Source organism: Leiobunum rupestre, chromosome 10 (assembly GCF_980474605.1).
Source record: "Leiobunum rupestre chromosome 10, qqLeiRupe1.1.hap1, whole genome shotgun sequence".
In the NCBI taxonomy this organism is placed as follows: domain Eukaryota; kingdom Metazoa; phylum Arthropoda; class Arachnida; order Opiliones; family Sclerosomatidae; genus Leiobunum; species Leiobunum rupestre.
In genome coordinates, this window is record NC_143393.1 from 44,070,019 (window position 1) to 44,091,151 (window position 21,133).

At 36.3% G+C, this 21,133-nt stretch overlaps 5 protein-coding genes and 1 long non-coding RNA gene across 6 annotated transcripts; 5 read left to right on the forward strand and 1 right to left on the reverse strand.

The window, feature by feature from the left end:
• The first annotated feature begins 34 nt into the window (after positions 1-34).
• Positions 35-5,555, forward strand: LOC149926010 (uncharacterized). The gene is made up of 17 exons (XM_090161952.1): positions 35-509; positions 572-833; positions 898-1,082; positions 1,140-1,224; positions 1,292-1,468; positions 1,541-1,721; positions 1,780-1,929; positions 1,987-2,149; positions 2,216-2,631; positions 3,095-3,320; positions 3,378-3,536; positions 3,602-3,751; positions 3,845-4,606; positions 4,674-4,781; positions 4,846-4,990; positions 5,062-5,204; positions 5,273-5,555. The coding sequence occupies exons 1-17, from the start codon at positions 312-314 to the stop codon at positions 5,327-5,329; spliced, it is 3,567 nt and encodes a 1,188-aa protein (XP_090018078.1). The 5' UTR covers positions 35-311; the 3' UTR covers positions 5,330-5,555.
• Positions 5,460-6,687, forward strand: bonsai (28S ribosomal protein S15, mitochondrial). The gene is made up of 2 exons (XM_090161954.1): positions 5,460-5,568; positions 5,787-6,687. The coding sequence occupies exon 2, from the start codon at positions 5,805-5,807 to the stop codon at positions 6,615-6,617; it is 813 nt and encodes a 270-aa protein (XP_090018080.1). The 5' UTR covers positions 5,460-5,568; positions 5,787-5,804; the 3' UTR covers positions 6,618-6,687.
• On the forward strand, positions 5,503-8,181 carry LOC149926012 (3-oxoacyl-[acyl-carrier-protein] synthase, mitochondrial). Its single transcript, XM_090161953.1, has 2 exons — positions 5,503-5,568; positions 6,814-8,181. Exon 2 carries the CDS (start codon positions 6,855-6,857, stop codon positions 8,121-8,123), a length of 1,269 nt encoding a protein of 422 aa, XP_090018079.1. The 5' UTR covers positions 5,503-5,568; positions 6,814-6,854; the 3' UTR covers positions 8,124-8,181.
• A 9-nt stretch (positions 8,182-8,190) lies between these two features.
• LOC149926013 (uncharacterized) lies at positions 8,191-9,408 on the reverse strand. The gene is made up of 2 exons (XM_090161956.1): positions 8,871-9,408; positions 8,191-8,799 (listed from the first exon to the last, which is right to left on the reverse strand). The coding sequence occupies exons 1-2, from the start codon at positions 9,238-9,240 to the stop codon at positions 8,510-8,512; spliced, it is 660 nt and encodes a 219-aa protein (XP_090018082.1). The 5' UTR covers positions 9,241-9,408; the 3' UTR covers positions 8,191-8,509.
• Positions 8,911-12,810, forward strand: LOC149926014 (uncharacterized). The gene is made up of 3 exons (XM_090161955.1): positions 8,911-9,029; positions 11,195-11,377; positions 12,122-12,810. Exons 1-3 carry the CDS (start codon positions 9,027-9,029, stop codon positions 12,647-12,649), a joined length of 714 nt encoding a protein of 237 aa, XP_090018081.1. The 5' UTR covers positions 8,911-9,026; the 3' UTR covers positions 12,650-12,810.
• Positions 12,811-14,448: 1,638 nt separating this feature from the next.
• Positions 14,449-15,341, forward strand: LOC149926015 (uncharacterized). The gene is made up of 3 exons (XR_016476958.1): positions 14,449-14,559; positions 14,629-14,791; positions 15,285-15,341. It is a non-coding gene; the product is annotated as an uncharacterized LOC149926015 (long non-coding RNA).
• The last annotated feature ends 5,792 nt before the right edge of the window (positions 15,342-21,133 follow it).

The following is a 21,133-nucleotide window of genomic DNA, read 5'->3' on the forward strand; positions in this document are numbered from 1 at the left end:
TAATTGAAATAGTATAAAGTCGCTCGATCACCAACGGTTTTCGAAGTTTCAGAGTCCGACGTTGATTTTAGCCTCTTAGGTAAAATATTTGTAATCAATGTTATTATTGTATGTTCATCAATAACTACGAAATATTGTTGCTCGTCAATAGTTTTGGCTATAACGTTTTATGTTCAATTGGACCACTTTTGATTGGTGTGGTTGGAGATTTTGGGACTCACATATCTGATGTGAAACCAAATTCGTATTCTGAATTAAAATTTAATTTTCCAAGTTAAGGAGTAAAAATAAATTAAGTAAATTACGGTACAATGGAAGCTGTTAAACCATGTAGGATTTTTTCCCCTGATGATCAAGAACCCTTACCACCACCCATCATAGAGAGTGATGACTCGACTTTGTGTAAAAATCTTGTAGAAGAGTTTACTGAAGAAGAAAATAACAAGATGGAGGTATTTTTGCGAATTCGTCCATTTACTTCCAGTGAAATGAAAAGTGGTGATTCACAGGTAAAAAATGTGTTATTTTATCTAATACTCTAAGTAATATTAACTTCATTTTGCATTTAAAGAATTGCGTTGAGATTGAGCCCAATAAAGAAGAAGTAATACTAAAAGCTCCACTTTGTTCAGCAACATATCGCAATAACCCATACGATTCTAATCGTTTGAGCACGAAATTCACGTTTAGCAAAATATTTGGACCAAAATGTGGACAAAAGGAATTTTACTCTAATGCAGTTGAAAAGTCTGTCACAAATTTTGTAGTTGGACTAAATTGTTTAGTTTTTGCCTATGGTGCCACGAACTCAGGGAAAACGTATACTGTCCAAGGTAATAAAGGGTTAAAGTTTCACACAGGATCTGTTGATTTGTAAACAATTTTCTTTATTAAAAGGGACCAAAGAATCTCCTGGAATAATTCCCTCTGCTTTAAAAGTCATTTTTAAAAGCCTGAAAAAACACTTGCTGAATAGTCCTGAATATAAACCTTTTTCTTCTTTTGAGATTGAAAAACTCTCTCCAAAGGAACAAGAGTTGCACTTGGAGTACAAGGAGAAATTGTTGAGTGGGATAAATGAGGTAAGTTTTTAAAATTTTAAGTTTTAAGGTCATAACTAATTTCTTTCTCTTTTATAGGCAGCATTTTATAACAGTCAAGAAAGCGTTAGTGCGATATCTCAAGAATCTGTTAATATATTTGATACCACAGAATTTTCAAGCCGTAAGCAATTTTATTTAAATTATCTATAATTATTCAGTCTTTTTTTAATCTCAAATGTCTTTTGCAGATTCTAAAGTAACCCTCCCAGATGAGATTGCAGATGATTCTGAATATCTACCATATGTTTCCTTTGCTGAAATATACAACGAACAGCTATTTGATTTGTTAAGTCCTTGTCAAGATATCAAAAAAAGACCCAAGTTGAACTTGTTCCAGGACTCCAAAGGATTTAGTCACATTAAAGGTATTAAAAACTATTAAATTGGGTACATTAATTAATTTGTTTTAAACTTATTTCTAAAAAAATATTTCTTAGGACTTACAAAAATTTGGATAGCATCTGAGCAGGAAGCTCAAAAATTATTGTTTATGGGACGTAAAAATCTTCATATGGCAGCCACTAAATTGAATCAAAATTCTAGTCGCAGCCATTGCATTTTCACCATTTACCTCATTAGAGTTGTGAAATCCCAACCTGATTTAGCATATGTCAATAAGTACGAAGCTTTTTCTAGTGTAATGTTTTCAGCCAACACTAATGTGTTTTGGTTTTAGCCTGTCATTTTGCGACTTGGCAGGGTCTGAAAGGGTTTTTAAGACCAAAAACACAGGAGAGCGTCTAAAGGAAGCTGGAAGTATCAATACATCTCTGATGGTATTGGGTAGATGTATTGATGTGTTGAAAAATAACCAATCGTCATTGAAGTATTTTTCCTGACTATTTAATACCTTTGTTTTTGATTAATATCAAAATCTTTTCAGGGACAAGAACCTTGTGCCTTATCGAGATAGTAAACTGACTCAATTATTTAAGTCATTTTTCAATGGGCAAGGAAAGGCATCCATGATTGTAAATATTGCTCCCAATGCTCTGATGTTTGATGATACCCTCAAGGTTCTCAAGTTTTCTGCTCTCGCGAAACAAGTATAAGTTCCAAAAGAAAAGCATATTTGGGAAATGGGACTTATTTTACTTGGCTTTGTTTTTAAGGTCATCACCAAAGATAAAACTGAGAAATCAATCTTAAACTTCACGTCTTCCATTTCTGAAAGATTGACCACTTTCTGGGTTAAGAGTAACAGACGTTGGTCCAGCATTGCTCAAGCATGCCCAAAACAATCAGTCTGTACAATCCCTGACGCCCAAAATTATGTTGAAATGGAAAAAGTAAATGAAGGTGAAGAATGCGATGACTATGATGTTTCCTATGGTTCTGAAGATGATGGTGATGAGTTGGATATGCAAGAGCTGTTGGATGATATCAAATCCTGGGAAGAAAAAGCTGCGACCCTAGAGTCCAGAGTCAAAGAACTTGAACGTGAAAATGCCACCATTGAGGGAAAAACAAAAGATGAAGCCTTTGAATTCTTCCAAAATCACATAAGGACGATTGAAGAGAACCACAAGTAAGCTATTTAATATCAAATTTTTTGAGTTTTGTTTTCAAGCATTTGATGTTTTTTTTTGCCTCTCCCTTTTTAGTATTTGCCTTCCCTTTTTTTGGTTTTTTGGTTTTTCCCTGTTCCCTTTTTTTTTCATCTAACTTATTGTGAACATCCTCCTTTTTTGAGTCCTTTTTAGTAGGTTTATTTTTGTGTCGTGTGGTTGTTTCCCTTGTTGGGTGTTTATAATTTATCATGTTTTAATTTTTAAAACATTCCGTTGGGCCTTCAAGGCAAAGTTACAAGTTAAGATTATCAGACGAAGTACCGGTTGAATTTACTGAAATAAATATATTTTAGTTTCCCCAAATGTTGTTGATCTTTTTTACCACTGACATTGTTCAATGTTATCTTTAGACCAATGGTGATTCTGGTTTTTTTTGTAGTTAATATCATCTTCTTTTAAATTTTTAAAATTTTGTTACAGAGAGCTGCTTGCAAGACGTGAACAAAGATTTGAAACTATGTTGAACAAACGTACACAGTTGTTGGAAAATTACATTGCCGAGATGAAAGCTAAAAATAAGAATTCACAAAGTGAAGATGAAAGTGAGGACGAGGAGAGTCTTGAATTGATTGACAGGAGCATGCAAGTGGATAAATCAACATGCGATCTTGGCACATCGATCATGAGCATTGAAGAAGATCGATATGTATAAATTTATAATATAAAAACTGACTTGGCTCTAATATTTTAATCATTTCTGAAGGAATTTTCAAGTCTCAAAAAGGAAAACGAAGAACTGCAGAAAAAGATCAAGGAACTTGCTGATCATAACCAATCGGAAGTTTCGAATTTTAAAGTGGAGACTGATGAGTTGAAGAAAAAGATTGATGAACTTCAAAGTCAACTCCTTCAAACATCTGAGGTTTGATTAGTAAAATAAGGTGTCAAAATTTTAAATCCTATTTCTAAATTTGTTCAATTTTGCAGTCTCTTGAGGTTGAAAGAAAGAACAACCAGTCCATACTTGCTCAGCTTGAGGAGAGCAACTCAAAAACTGATTATGCCACAAAAAAGATTAAAAAACTTGGAGAAGAAATTCATAATTTAAAGCAGCAAGCCCAATTAGATTCTCAAAAGGTGTTTTTAAATGTTTACAAATAATTTTATTCAAGTATATTTTGAGTTTAGTTTGACAATAAAATTTATATACTTCTATTATTGCACATGTAGTTTGAAGACATACGAAACAATAACATGGAACTTGAGGGTGAATTGCGAGATTTAAAAACTGTTAATCAAGAACTTACTCTTCTTCAAGAGGAAGGACTACAAAATATATCGCAGTTAGAGAGAAACTTGCAAGAAGTCAAGGCTTACTCTGAAGAGCAAAGGAAATTTCAACAAGAAAAGATAAGTTCATTGGAGAATGAACTTGAAAATACCATTAGCCGTCAGAGTGATAATATTAAGCAATGTGAACGAATGTCACTGATGAAAGAAAAACTGCAAGTGCTTGAAGCAGAATTAACCCGCTGTCAAGAAGAAAAGGAAGTGCTGATTGGAAATATTTTGCAGCTTGAGATAGAATTAAATGAAGCCAAGAAAGCCCTTCAAAATAAAGAACAGGAAGAAATAGACGATGAACAGCTTCAAAATCTTAAGGTTAACAACGCTAGTTTGGAGTACAAAGAACAAGTCAACAACCTGGAGAATAAATTGTCAATAACAATGGAAAAGTTGAAAATTGTAAACAAAGAAAATAATGAGAAGAGTGTTGAATTTGACAAGCTAACGAATATCTTCCTTGACAAAATGTCAGAAATTAATGACTTATCTGACCAAATTAAAAAGATGGAGGAATCTAGTGAACAGAAGCTGAAACATTTTGAGCGAATAATCAAAGATAAAGATGACATAATTACTGATTTACGTGACAAATTAAATCAAGCGGAAGAAAACTCTAGAAAGTACAAATTGCAACTAGATGATTTAGTGAGTGCTCAGCTAAAAAAAAAATCTTAATATTCGTAACCACGCTCAATTTGTAATTTTTCTATAGGAAAACTTTCAACGTCCTCCAAAGGTGCTTAAAACTGGAGCGACAACTCGGGCTAAAAGAACTAGAGTAAAGAAGATGAAGTTGGATGTTAATACATCAGATGAAGACGTGTGTTATGAATTTTTGACCCAAAATTCCACTTCAGGTTTAAAAAGTTATTGTTCATTTTCAGAGCTCAAGTGAAAGCCAAAACCCAACTACAACTGAAGTTCCAGCAAAATTGCAGGCATCAAGATCACCCTTGGCTGTCCTTGATACAATGATGGGAGAATCTCCAATTTATAATTCTATTAAAAAGACTGTTGAGTACTCCATTGGTAAGTATTTAAGTGTGTAATCGTATCTTTTAAATGTCTGTACTACTAACATTTCCTGTTGTTTTTTTTAGAGAAAGTAAGCAATGTATTCAGTAAGAGTCCAGCTGAACCACCCCAAACAAATTCTACTACGCGTTCGTCTAGGCGACGCTTGTATACCGCCAGTAATGAATTATTATGCGAGCCACCGAAAGATGATCCATCCCCTCTGATGGTTAGTTATACTTATTAATAAACATGGTTAAATTAAATGTAAAATAACATTTTTTTTGTATTTTTCAGCCTATAAAAAGAAGTTCAAAACCATATAGCCTTAGGAAGAAACATACCAAAAAATGAATAATTTTTTAATGATTATTCTTCTGTACTTCACTTGTAAATTTTTGCGTTTTAAAAATTTTAAAGTTAGCGCTCATTTTTTCCCCCCCACGAAGTAAAGAGGGCGCTATATTTCATTGTACCGTTGTACGACATTTTATTATTTTTGTAAAAAAACTGATTGTGTAACCGTTTTATATTATATTGCATTTTAAAGAGTGAAAGTATTAAACTATTTCATTCACAAGTTTTCTTTAATGGTTCGTATATATATTTTGATATGATTTTAAGGAATCAGGCCTATTGTATTATTCTAGTAACTGATTAAAATCTGCTGTATGTAGATTTTCTTAAGCCTTGGTTAATTTTTAAATTGCAAGTTGCTAGTTTAAATGTAAAAGTAACGAAAAGATATCTAATTCAGTGATTGTCAGTGGAATTCTTAGTTCGTGATAAATCTTAACCAATCTATTTGCAGCACGTTTGAGCAGTTGAAATGAAGATAACTACATTGTGTACAGCTTTTGGACGTAGCTTGATCTTCAATTCACGTTTTGGAAACGATCATATTCTTGATTATGGCTCGAGAAACTTTGTTCGCCATATTAAGAAAATTAGAATTAACAAAGTATGGCCAACTACAAAATTGCCCTTCTCCTACACAGTCCCCGAGAAAATAAACAGTATTTTTAACTCTGGGGATTTGGATCAAACAATTGGCGAGATCAATTATTCTCAACCTAAATTAAATTTTGAGTTGTCAGAAGAACTGAAAGATGCTGATGAAAATGTGAAACGTCTGTTTTCTTTAGAAATGGCTTCCCGCAAAGAAATAGTAGAGTTAAAGAAATTTCAACTAATTTCCTCCATACAGCAACATAAATTTGATACCAATTCGATTGAATGCAAAATTGCCGGAAAAACTTTAACAATACGCCGGCTTCAGGAACACATGCGAATACAAAAATATGATAAAGTTATAAAACACATTTTAAATGGAGCAATAGGGAAAAGAAATAAGTGGTTAAAAGAATTGCGTAAAAAAGATATGGAGAGATTTAATTGGATTGTAAAGAAGCTACAAATTGATTATAAGCCACCTTTATTAGGTGTAACTACGAAAAACCCAACTAGAATGGATACCTTAATTAGTATGACAAATGAATATTGCGCTAACATCAGAAATACACGCCTTAATGCATTTCACGAAAATCTCAAAGCCCAGCAAGCAGACTTCTTAAAGGAAAAAGAAGAAATGAAGAAGTTCATAGAAAAAGAGGAGAATGAACTTGGTGTTGAAATATCCTAAATAGTCATTTTCTCTGTAATATTTGAAAAGTCGTACTTAGTATATAGAATTTGAAACAAATGCAAATATTTGTCTTGGTAAATTCAGAATTGCATAAATTTTTGAAAATTATCTGATGTGTTTTCTTTCATACAAAACTTAATCTGTAGTAAAGTTAATTGTCACGTTAATTTGTTGTATGTGACTCTCGTTTCAGACATTGACTCTTTCCCAAGTTTCTGGTTAAAAAATAACGAAATGTTGCCTCGTGTGGTTGTAACGGGCATGGGTATCGTGTGTCCATTGGGCATCAAAGTACCTCGAGTATGGTCAAATTTGATTGGATCTGGCTGCGGAATTACCAAGCTGACAAGCAAAGGATTTGATGGAATTCCTTGTAAAGTTGCTGGATATGTGGCTGACTCTACCGAGACACTTGAATCAAACTTTTCAAAATCTGATATGAAAAACATGTCTTTATCTACCAGGTATGCCATCCTCGCCTCGGAGGAAGCTCTGCATGACTCGGATTGGGTAGCCGTAAACGAGGAGGACAAAGAAAATACGGGCGTCGCGGTTGGAATTGGCATGATTGACTTGGAGGAAGTTGGCCAGACGAGTCAAGCGCTCGCAATGAAAGGCTACTCCAGGATCAGTCCGTTTTTCATACCGAAAATTTTGTGCAATATGGCAGCTGGCCACATTGGTATCAAGAATGGTTTTCAAGGACCAAACCACTGCGTCTCTACCGCCTGCACAACCGGAGTCCACGCTGTCGGTGACGCCTTCAACTTCATAAGAAAAGGCGACGCTAAGGTCATGGTTTGCGGCGGTTCGGAAGCCGCAATAACACCCCTAGGAATTGCGGCGTTCGCCCGCATGAGAGCTCTCAGCACCAATTTCAACGAAGACCCCACCAAAGCGTCCAGACCGTTCGATACGAGTAGGGATGGTTTCGTCATGGGTGAAGGCGCCGGGATACTGGTATTGGAATCCTTTGAGCACGCCAGAGAGCGAGGAGCCAAGATGTACGCTGAAATTCTCGGATACGGACTGTCCAGTGACGGACATCACATCACCGCGCCCAGTAGCGATGGAAAGGGAGCTTACCGTTGCATGAAAGCGGCCATCGCCGAAGCTCGCGTCTTGCCCGATGACGTGGGCTACATCAACGCCCACGCGACTTCAACGCCGAAGGGAGACGAAATAGAAATCAGAGCTATAAAAGAGCTTTTCCCACGCCATCAGGCTCACTTGCGAGTGTCGTCCACGAAAGGCGCGACAGGCCATCTGTTAGGCGCGGCTGGCGCCGTCGAAGCTGTTTTTACCGTGATGGCTTGCCATTCTGCTGTTCTCCCACCCAATTTAAACTTGGAATTGCCATTGGAAGAAGCCAAGGACGTCAATATAGTAACCAGTTCGAACCAGGATTGGATACATTCAGACCGGAAGCGCGTTGCTGTCACCAATTCTTTCGGATTTGGCGGCACTAACGCTTCTTTAGTAATCGCTAGTCTCGAGGAATGAGTACGAAGAAATTAATAATAACCATTAAAAAATAATTAAATATTTATTTTTCTCTAAATCTATTTGTATTTAAATTATCACTTTATTCGCGATCGAAAACTATCACTACGCCCCCTTTGATAGATAGGTAGAGGCTGTTTTTCGTAAATTTGACTTTAAAAATAATGATACTCGCATCGTGTGCTTGTATTTTGATAAGTTTATTTAAGAAAAAAATTTCTTATGAGTTTTTAATTTGACTGTAGCAGACGCTAGATCATAGGCACTACCTCTAGAGAAACTAACGCCGTTACTCCACCTAGACTCGTTTCGCTCACGAATATCTTGTATAAATTGTATCACATTGTTTGAAAAGCATTGTATTTTCAAATTGAGTATCGTTTTCGTCAGCACTTAAGTTTGGAATGGCTAGCTCCTACGTGTCTAGCCAAGGCGTCGGAACGGGTGTAACTGTGTCCGCAATTGACTACCGGGCATAGATGCACTTTCTTCTCGGCTAACCTCTGATGCGTTCTTCTGTGTTTGCTGAGATGGTCTTTACGGCCGAACCTTTTGGAGCATAAGTCGCAACCGTGCGGTTTGTCTCCGGTATGTATCCGTCTGTGTCTCGTTAACTCTTCATTACGAGCGAAGGCCCTGGGACAATTACCGAAATCGCACCGGAAAGGTCGGTCTCCTGCGAATATGTACGATAAAACGTCGCCTTAAACTAAACCCCAAAATATCAATCGAGAGTAGGTAACGTACCCGTATGAACCGCCATGTGTCCCGTGAGTTGACCATTATTGAAAAACTTGGACGGACAGTGAGGACAGTAGACTCTCTTCCTCTTCACCGGCAGGAATGAGGAACTGGGGCTTGCTAGCAAATTGACCTTCTTTCCGGACATCTCCATCTTTCCCAATGGTAGGTTGAACAATGAATTCGTAGACGCGTAAAGGGGCTTAGGAACCAAAACCGAACCACTAATCGCCGAATGAAGTACCGGAGTAACATCGGAACTCTGAGGGGGCGTAGTTTCTTCGAAGGGTCGCCATAGCTTCCTCTTAATTTTGGTCGATTCGAACCGGGTCAACTGGACCCCGAAGTCTTCCGGAGTTTCGCGAAAACATTCCATCTTTCGCGATTAATTTTAATTTTTTTTGATTAAGAATTTGGCGACGGGTTCTGGGAGTTGTTCCGTGGGAAGGCACTGTCTAGATCGCATTAACAGGTAGGCGTGAAAGCGATCCCTATCAAATGGTTGGGTTTCCTCTCGCGTGGAGGTATTATCCTTCGTTCGTAGTCTTCCCCCACGCGACGATAAGGGGCTGGAAACACAATAGGTGATGGCTCGCAGGGGTCAGAAGATTCTCCGGCAGAATATCGCGATAAAAACGATAAGAATTAATTTCCTCGCCCTCTCCAACCTCGAGTCTCGATAAAATTTCGATAATCGAGTTAAAACAGAGCTACGTAACATTTTCGCCTTTTTAATGAAACCTAGTCGTTGAGATTACAATAACGGGGGTAACTATCATAATTATAGAATTCTAGAGTGGCTATTGTTTTATTTCAATCGAAAGAAATCCTCTCGCGACTTGTCTTACACTCGCTAAGTACAATACTATCAATTCTATTGTCAAAATTATTGCGTAAACTATCGGTCCCACTTCGAGAAATCTCAGAAATGTAAGACGAGTGTAAATACCGATGTTATTTCGCCATGTAGACATTAATAGCGTCTTGCAACGTAACCGGTTGTTCGTAACTAAATCGAACTATTTAATTTCCTTGTTTTAAAATAGTTTTATCCCGAATTGAAACTAATTATCGACGGAACAATATTGGTTTCTTATCAAGAATACATTTAAGTACCACAATTCATACTGACGTAGCGAAAATAGTAACGGTTCCTAAACCCTAAGACAATCAATTATTAATATAAGTGTAAAGACCTTAAGTGGTCTGCCGAAATAATGAAATTTTTATAGACCCAATTCTTTTAACTTTGGTACGAACTTTTGCGCAAAGGATTTTGAGTAACAAGGTCATTTTGGACGAAGTGGTCGGACATTTTAAAATTTTGCGCAAAGGATTTCGGAAATTTTATAGTACGATTTTCCTCTGGATTTAGACTTGTTTATGTAAAGTGTACAGGATTTTATCAAACGTCCGAGCTATTCCAGGCTCGAATTATTTCAAATAATACATTTCCTAATAACAATTATAATTACAATTCTACAAATGTGCCTTTATTATATATATTTTCCCTTTTTTCCGAATTATATGGCTACCTCAATTACTCAATTGAGAAAGTGATTTCTTTTGACCATAGCGAATAGAGAGAAAACGTAATTTCAGTTGGGTAATTAGATCCCAATCGACATGGATAAAGAAGAACAAAAGGTTTTCCCGCTACGAAATTAGGGTGAGAATGGTATTTTTTTTACTGGTAGGCCCCCCTCACCCACTTCCAACGGATAAACCAGTTTTCCGAGCCTTCCTTACCTGGTCTCATCGACATGTCTTGATACGACCAAATTGATTGTTACGAACCGAGATAGTTTGACCTTTTCGTCCGTCGTCCGACACCCGCCTCCGGAGTTTCACTTTTTTCTCTCTAAATTGATTTCGATGATGTCGTGGTTTGAAAAGAACAATCGTTTTTTGGGTGTCCAATGGCTTCATTTCGCCATCCTCCCCCGCCAACGGGATTCATTTCATGATGTATATAAAGGAAAATCCAACTCCCATTCGACCTCAGATCTCTTTCAGCTCTCGTTTGGAATACCACGCGTTTTTGTTTCGTTTGCGTTTTTGCCTTTTCAACCCTCCGAGCTCCTCATTATGGAACACGTAAGTACCGGCGGCTTGCGGTCATCATCGGAATATTTTGGGAGTTCTTGGAACTTCGTAGCGTATTCCTGGTTCGTAAGGCGTTTAGCGTATTCGTTCTCCTGGTGCGGTTGCCACTAGTAAATGGTAGATGTATTTGCTTCGTAAAGCGTTTTGTGATATACCGGAGTTAATACGACGTTCCAATGATGTACCAGGACATTGCAATTGAAAAAATAAATTGATTCTTGCAGCAAATTCCCATTCTGGTATTGATCGCGATACTGGGACTGGTCAATTGCGGAGTCCCAATTAACTACGGCGTCCGGTACAAGCAACCAATTTTCGCTTACGCGGCCGAAGAGCACCCTGTGGTGGACCAACCTCGTGACCAGGGCCTCTTAAAACCGATCCCCGGCGCTTACGACAACAGCAACGTAAGTTCGTTACTATACGGCATAATATCAAAATACTTGTTACTCGAATCACCTCGGATTTCAACCTATAATTACCAAGAATAAGCCCTCTTTAATTGTTCATTGTTCGCTCGAACGCATTTTCAAAGGCGAGATAGCGAGATAATGGTAACGAAGAATTACTAATTGACGGTTCATTTTTGATGAGCGCTGTACAAAGATGTGCCAATGAAGATGGTCAGTCTTTCCCTTTGTTTAAGGCTCTTATTAAAATGAAAGTTAAAAGGCGTATCGTGGTTATGATAAGAAAATTAAAAGTGACCTTAAGATGTCTGGTTTAAGTAGGTCGTCTTTTTCAAGTGGCGACACTAGGATTTTCATTTAGTAATATAAAGATGATTATACTTTTCTATGATTATATATTTTGATTTTTTTTGTAAGGATGGTCAGACTTCTTAGCAAAAAGATAAATGAGATTATGAACTACAGTCTTTGGGTGGGTTTTCCGGTTTACCTAGGAATTATAGAATGGTCTATTGTTATTAATATGTTCTCGAAATACGTGGACACTATAATTACCTCTGGTTTGAAGTCTTATGGTAACCATTTCATCTAGAATTATTTTTATTCAAAGTAAGAAAACTAAGCGCTATTGAACACATTTTTGAGGGGATTACCATCACTTTTTGTAGGAACTTTGCAATGGGGCCTAGCGACACAACTGTTTTTTCGCGTTACCTATAATTACACTTTTAAATTTTTCAGATTGAGAACCACGGCCCACCGACGCCGTACCAATTCGGCTACCAGATTAAAGACGACGAAGGCGCCACCCAACATCGACAAGAGTCCGGAGACGAGAATGGCGTGGTGAAAGGCAGCTACGGATACACCGATCCTTACGGAGTTTACAGACAAGTGCATTACGTCGCCGACGCCGGTGGCTTCCGGGCTGTCATCAAGACCAACGAACCCGGCACGTCCAACGACAGTCCCGCCGACGTGAAGATCGAGGCTGAAGACCCCCCCGCGGTTGTCCACGAGAAAGCGGCGCACGCTTCGGCTTCGAAGATCAACATCCCAGTTGGTGTCCGCCCGGGTTACAGCGAGCCCTATCCCCATTACGTCGCCCCCAGACCCGTCAGCTACGTCGCGCCGGCTCATCCGGTTAATTACGGCTACGTGGTGCCTCACGCCACCGTTCCCGTGGCCAAAATTGTCCCCGTCAGCCGAAGGCACTCTTATCGCAAGCGGAAACCTTTGGTGAGGTTCGTTAAGCACGCCCACTATTAGAAAAAAATACGATTCTTGTTTTGAAGAAAATATTAAGCGATTCCCAGATGTAAATATAGTTGAAGCTGCGTTACCGCAATTTTATTTAATTCTTAAGACGCGATTTTAATAATAAGTAATTATTTTTAATATTGTTGTTGTTGTTAGCTAGGCGCTTAGAGGTTTCTAAATTTATCTTTGTATAAATTTAAATAAATCCATATTTATAAGGCGTTTTTCAAAAGTCAAATTTCGCGGTTATTTTGCGGTTTTTGGACCAAAAAGGTACGATGTTATTTTAACGATGTAATATTGCTTTACGCTGCATTTTGCTTGTTGCTAGTTTGTGATTTTTGTTTCTGATATTAAATAACTATTCTGATTAAGAGCGTTATAATTTCTTTCCGTAGTCTGCTCAATGACGAAAAATCGGTTATCAACTTTACAGATAAGTAACGAGTCTGAAATTTTTTTTGTGTTTTTCGGTTTTTAACAGAAGTGACTAAACGAAGCAACAGCTTCCAATCTCATTGGCTGCGAATTACGTTATCTTGTTCCTTTCCACGATCTATGATAATCGCGCAAAGTTCGGCTTGGCCTCATTTTTCGCGCAGTTTTTATTAATTTAGGTTAGGTCTTGGTTAAGATTAGGTTAGTTTTAGGTTACAGTTAAGGTTAGGTTAGGTAATTATTTAAAAATAGTGTTTATTTTTCTGCCGCAAAAATATATTAAAATAAAAGAAATACAACGAAATTTTCTCGTGCACAATTAAGTGTTAAAAGTTTATTATAAAACTCAACTGCGGTTTCGGCTAACCTTCAAGAGTCTCTTTTAATATTTTTTTATTTTTAGGTTAGTTGAAAAATTACTTAGTATTTCTGGAGGAATTTTGACCAACGAAAATTGGGAACCGCTGCTACGTTTAGTTACACGTGTCCTCCTACGCATTGTAACCCAGTCACCTGAAATAATTTCATTAATGGTCGGTGGATTAATCCATTCTTGAGAGCATATTTATGATTTCTAAATATTTATAAATATAATACTTAGATATATCAAATTTTATTTCGATATTTCTCGAATATTTATAATATTTCTAATTTTGTTTCGATATTTTTCGAATATTTCCAATATTTCTATTTTTTTATATTTATTGAAATTTTTTTTATATTTATTGAATATTTTTTTATATTCATTGAATATTTTTTATATTTATTGAATATTTTTTATATTTATTGAATATTTTTTATATTTATTGAATATTTTTTAAATTTATTGAAGATTTTTTATATTTATTGAATATTTTTTATATTTATTGAATATTTTTATTTTTATTGAATATTTTTATATTTATTGAATATTTTTTATATTTATTGAATATTTTTTTATATTTATTGAATATTTTTTATATTTATTGAATATTTTTTATATTTATTGAATATTTTTTATATTTATTGAATTATTTTTATATTTATTGAATATTTTTTATATTTATTGAATATTTTTTAAATTTATTGAAGATTTTTTATTTTTATTGAAGATTTTTTATTTTTATTGAATATTTTTATATTTATTGAATATTTTTATATTTATCGAATATTTCCGATATTTTTCGAATGTTTCCGATACTTTGATATTTCTCGCATATTTCCTATATTTGCGAGATTTCCGATATGTCTCGATTTCCAGAAATATTGAAGATTTTTCTTTTGCGAGATTTCCAATATTTCCATGGATTTCACGAGATTTATAATTTCTAATACTTACGATATTTCTGAATTATCATAAAAATTGAAAATAGTTATTCGTATTACTCGAACTTTCAAATATTTTTGTGGATATTTTTGATTAGATCAATTATTGCTCTTGGTTGAAATCACCGGTGTGGGGTGATTTCGTAATCGAAAGCTAGAGACAAAATTACAGCCAGGTTAGTGTTATGACGATAAATACGATTTTATGTTTCGACTCAATAATTTTATTTTTAATTTTGAATAAGCCTTGGCGGATGCTTCAAATAGGCTGTCGGCAGCGATTTCTCTGCCACCGTTACCTGACACTTCCAGAGACTATAGTAACATCTGGATTTGAGTTCTCAGTACTTAGCCACGTGATAATTTATGTGGTCATTGACCAAAACAAACGATCATTAAAAGAGAATAGTAGGTGTGATACTTATTGTATTTTGTTACTTATGGTTAAAAGAAGTGGAAGGCACGTTTTGAAAAATTATTAATTTAATGTTCCGGGTGATTGAAATATTTTAATAATTAATGGACAAGGTGATTAATAAAACGTTGTAATGGATTTTTCGTTGAGATAAAATTAGTCTTAGGCGTTGATTTTGTTTGATTGAGATATTGTTCTAAATATACAAGGTGGTTAAAAAAGCGCTCATTTTCAACAAGATTCTTGTTATTGAAGTGCGCTTTTTAAGTTAATGTACAAGATAATTGAAAATATGTTCAAATTTAAATTAAATATGCAAGCGGTATTGTGTATACTCAAATATCCGCGACATCTTGTTTCTCTATTTCTTCTGAAATGTATACCATTCCATACTTTACTCTGTTTATTCCACCTCTGCACAACTTAGTTTTTTAAATATCATTTTAATAGTGGTGTATATGAAAATATTATACATTTTTGACATAGGCACCACTTCAGAAAGAAACACCTAAGAAAAAGTTAAAAAGTCGAAACTAATAACGCGAGATCACAGCACTTAATAGCAGGATGGAGTCAAAAAATCTTGGCCACACGGAAGATGGGACCATTGATCATTTTACCATCCTAATGGGAAAGAAATTGGCGGTGCCTCCTGAGGGGCAGCTCATTCCAATGATAATTATTACACCCGCGTATGATTAGATTATATTAAAATTAAATCTGTAGCTTTGGCTGTACAAAGATTAAAAATGATTAAATCATCATTAAATTTTTAATCATGATTATTAGGACACCCTGTAAAAAAGTGATTGGCCCCTCGGTGCCTCCCAACCTCGAACTCTTCAAAGGAGGGATAGTTCATGCCCTATCAAGGTGAAAAAAATTAATGTTTACAGAGGAGGGTGATACTAAAGAAGATTATGAACGTTACCGTAAGGCGGCTGCAGAATTAAGGCGATATATAAAAGAGATACGAAGAATCTGGAATAGGGTTAAATGGTTTAGCAAAAGTACAAGTTTCCGTAGAAATATTTCCTAACTTTCGGTTCCGGCACTTGTAACCCATAAAAGTGGTGAAGAACTGGAAGATGTTACCTTTGGTAAAATGGTCCTACCACCACCTCCGAATTCCAATGAGCCATTGCTTTCCCACCTTTTGTATATCCGGCTCCAGCTATGCGGAGGACGCTGGGTACCTTAACTTTCGGGCGTTGACTCCCGTTCTTTTGTGAGCTGGATGTTTGTTGGTGCCACTTGGTGGTGTCCTTATTCCCAGGCGCCACGGCTGTGCGCGAAGTTTAGTGTGGCGTCTTCCGAAGGGTTAGATGGCTCGCGGCAATGGTGCAACAGTCAGCAGTAGGATTCTTTACCTGCCCATGGCTGTTGGTCACTTATCCGGGTTGTGGACACTATCGCGGCGCGTTTTGATGAGACTACCGGACCGGTGATATTTGTGTGATACCAAAAGTAAATAGGGGGAGAAAGTCTATCACTGCCTTCAGATTTTACCTTCCACCATGCTTGACAACCTTTTTAAAGAGCTAGTGATCACGTGATATTTCTAACCAATAAGGATAGCACATTACGCGCGAAGTAGTGCATTTGTGGTATTCCGGACTGCGCTCACGATGAAAATTTTGAATTTTATTCCCTGGTAACCATGTCACCGCCTCGCGATTTCAAATAGTCTCTCTGTCCAATGCTGACCATTATTTCTTTCGATAACGGTTGATTTTAATTAATAATTACTATATCAATTGTAAAATAAACAAAAAAAGCTCGTAGCTATAGCTATTATTTCAGTTAAACTTGCAAATTGTTAGGCCTTAACATCGTAATTTACCAATTAGTCCTGATCTCTGCTCTTAGATGGCGCCACACTCTCCACGATTTGAGTGAGCGTTATTCTAGTTACGGTTTATTTCTTTTCAAAAGTCGTGTTATTATTTTTAAAATGTCGCATTTTAGTTTCTATCATATATCTACTTTATTTAGGAACTAAATTAACCAAATTATCGAAAGCAAAAGTTTAATATTCACGTATTTTATAGAGAACTATTTTTCACCGTGGCGGAGTACATAAGTATATGTATTTGTACCCCGCTGCTCCACCTTAAGCACTACAGCGGCCACCAAAACAACCAGCCCCGGACAAAAGTGCGCTTTGCGAAACAACGTTCGGCCAGTGAGACAGCCATTTTGACCGCCTCACATATAGCAAACAAACGCCCTCATCACGGCCCAACAAAAGGCGACACCATGGGCTGCCCGAGACCCACCCTCGCACAGCTGAGGACTAGAGTGGCTTCCTCTTCCACTGCAAACTACCCTCCTTAGTAGGTCACAGAATGACGAGTGTGGAACACCCATGAGGTTCCAGTGACCCAGCGCCCCGATCACATGACCTTGAGAGCCGGGTATGGAGCCCCCCACAGGCTCCAGTGACCCCATCACACCACTAGATAGGGACAGTGGGAAAGATAGGGACAGTGGGGACGTGGCGGAGTACAACCGATACCTTTGTGTCCTTGTAAAGAGGCGAGGGGGAAGTCATTTCCGAAGCCCAAAAATGTTACCCCTCAAATAAGACGTCGTGCCGTTGGACCCAAGTGCCAGACTTTCTTCCCCTGTTTACTTTTGGTGATACGATATCCCAGGTGCACCAGTTTGTAAAATCTAAATGAATGCTTTCAGGATAGCCAGGTATATTGTCTACCAAAATACGTTGCCGAGTATTTGGTGATACCGTTTGAAAAGCAGGTGCATCTACCACCAAATCTAAACCTCCGGAAAGGTTCGTCAGAAATTGACCAATCTGACCTCGATGACATCTACAATGTCAACAGAAGTCTTATAAGTTTAAAGAACCTGGCTCCAGCAGGGTGACCACAGAATATTTTAAAATCCTTTAAAGGGATTATAGGAAATTTATATAGGAAGAAAAAAGGAAAAAAATAGGAAAAAATTATTTATGTAATAAGATAAAACGGTTGTCAAAATTGTTTAAAGGGGGTATAACATTCAAAATAAAGTTGATAACTGATAGAAATAGTCGAAAACCGTGTTGTAAATAAGCATCTTTAAAAACTTCGATGTTTTAAAGACCTCTAAGGGTAAAATATCAACTATTTTCATTTCTTCAGGCTTTTGAGTTAAAATATAGGGTATTATAGGAAATTTATTGAAATTTTAGGAAAGAAAAGGAACGACGTTAAATTATAGGAAAAATCGGAAATATAGGAACTGTGGTCACCCTGCTCCAGGGGTCGACGATATCTCCATGATATCTCTAACCTAATGTTGAAAAATCTACCCAAGACAAGTTGTTAGCACTCTTTAATACGTTGTGGATTCAAGGTTCTTATCCCGAAGAAGCATGCCCTTTACACCCAATTTGTAAACCTGTCGCGGCGCTGTAAAGGTGGGAAAAACCGTTTCAGATATAATATCATAATGATAATCAGCTAGGCTAATATCTAAGGCACCACCTTAGCCGTATGCCTAAGCCATCAAGCGACTTTTAAAGCCATGAATTCAGGTGGCCGGGCTACTATGCGTAGGATGGTGTTGGCAAGCCCTTCAGCCACGCGAGCCAACAGCTCCCTACACTATTGGAAAAACAAATACTCTTATTTCTAATAGCCAGTTTGAGGTTCTGATGAATAATTTGGCAAAGATAAGTGTTAATTTTAAGTTTTAAAGCAATAAAATTGTTCATAAGCCATTATTAAGAATTGGCTACGGTGCTAAGGGCTCGCGGCAGAGATTTAAAAACGTTCGCGAATGGCTTGTGCGCATTCATAATGCATTTGGCGAAACTTATTTCAGAAATTCATAGTGGAGAACATAACCACTATGAGGTGCATGAATACTATACCTCTTAATAACGTGTATGTGATAATCCAAAATTTGGCCTAGACCTTTGCTTATGGGGACTTTATGATAGGCTTATGTTATTATCTATTTACCCAAATAAAACAAACCTCGTCCATTTAAAATCTATGCTTTTGAGTTGTTTAAGGGGTAAGAATACAGTAAAAGCCTCTTTTTCGTCCAAGCTGAACGTTTCTGTTTTAAAAATTACATAATTTAATTATATTTTTCAGATTAGGCTGAACCTTCCTTTAGTGCTTAAAATAATTTTTATAATTCTAATATTAATAGTTAACGAGATATAAGGTCCTACACTCTAAGAAATAGGGCTGTTTAAAAGGTGTTAAGAAAGTGTTACACCTCGTTCACACCGTTTTAACACTTCCAAAACGGAGTAACTTTTTAAAGGTGTAAAAAGAGTGTGACAACACTATACAAATGTTTAAATAAGATAAACATTCCAAGAAATTGGGATTCATTTCACACCGTTCTAACACCATTTCCACTCAATTTGATAAGTCCAACCCAGATTCAACACCTTAACCAAACAATTAAGCCGGTTTTAAGCACTCTCCACAGTTCGTGAAACAATAAATCCAATAACGTGTAAACGCACTTTTAATCAGTTATGACGCATCTTTTAAGCGTTAATACGCCCTTTATTAAAAGTGAAATCACACCTTTAAAAGTGTCAATACGCCCTTTATTAAGAGTTAAATCACACCTTTAAAAGTGTCAATACGCCCTTTATTAAGAGTTAAATCACACATTTAAAAGTGTTAATACGCCCTTTTGTTAGTGTGAAATCACACCGTTAAAAGTGTCAATACGCCCTTTATTAAGAGTGAAATCACACCTTTAAAAGTGTTAATACGCCCTTTTGTTAGTGTGAAATCACACCTTTAAAAGTGTCAATACGCCCTTTATTAAGAGTTAAATCACACATTTAAAAGTGTTAATACGCCCTTTTGTTAGAGTGAAATCACACCTTTAAAAGTGTCAATACGTCCTTTTGTTAGTGTGAAATCACACCTTTAAAAGTGTCAATACGCCCTTTATTAAGAGTTAAATCACACATTTAAAAGTGTTAATACGCCCTTTTGTTAGTGTGAAATCACACCTTTAAAAGTGTCAATACGCCCTTTTGTTAGAGTGAAATCACACCTTTAAAAGTGTTAATACGCCCTTTTGTTAGTGTGAAATCCCACCTTTAAAAGTGTCAATACGCCCTTTATTAAGAGTTAGATCACACATTTAAAAGTGTTAATACGCCCTTTTGTTAGAGTGAAATCACACCTTTAAAAACGTTAATACGCCCTTTGTTAGAGTTAAATCATACCTTTAAAAGTGTTCATACGCCCTTTATTAAGAGTTAAATCACACCTTTAAAAGTGTTAATACGCCCTTTTGTTAGAGTTAAATCACACTTTTAAAAGTTTTAATACGCCCTTTTGTTAGAGTTAAATCATAGCTTTAAAAGTGTTAATAAGCCCTTTATTAAGAGTTAAATCACATCTTTAAAAGTGTTAATACGCCATTTTTAATAGTTAAATAACAATTTTATTAAATCTACAACGCCTGGGCCAATGAAATGATCCATAACCCCGAATTTCACCATCGCGCAAAGCATATCAACATCCGTGAATTCTATACCACAGACCTGGGGCGTGATTCTACTCTTATCGTTAGCTACTTAACGAAAATAATTTTTCGTTAGCTAATATAATTTCAATGGAGCCAACGAAAATTTTCTTTCGTTAACTCCTAACGATAAGAGTAGAATCAAGCCCCTGGTCCAAGACGATCAGCCATTACGCCTTAAGTAATATTTTCATCGAGGGTGATTTAAGCTATCAATAATCAGTAGTTTTTTATGCATATTTTATCTCTCTGTCCTTTTGTTTTTTAGCAGATAAGAATACTTTTTGTCGCGCTTGGTTTTCGGTATAAAACACCCGGGCATTATTGCTCTTGGTCGCAGTTAAAATTACGTCTTAGGCAAAGCATGTTCGTTGTAGCGTTGCTTTAGTTATACTTAACGTTTTTGTAAATTGTCTGCATAATTTTACCGCTGCGCCCGGTTTGTCGTGCTGTAAACTGCAACACTTTTTTCTATGGTTTTTTAACTAAAAAGGTTTGTAGAACACTACAAAAATGACATAGTAACACCATTAAAATTGTTATTGAGCACTTGAAGGTGGAATGTACCTTTCAAAAAGGCATTTTAACACCTTTATAGGTGTTATTTATCTCTTACGAAGTGAATTTACACTTTTGAAGGTCTGATTTTACACCTTTAAAAGTCTGATTTTACACCTTTAAAAGTCTGATTTTACACCTTTAAAAGTCTGATTTTACACCTTTAAAAGTCTGATTTTACACCTTTAAAAGTGTGATTTTACTCTTTATACGAACCTATTTACACCTCTAGAGGTGTAATTCAACTCTAATCAGGTACAATT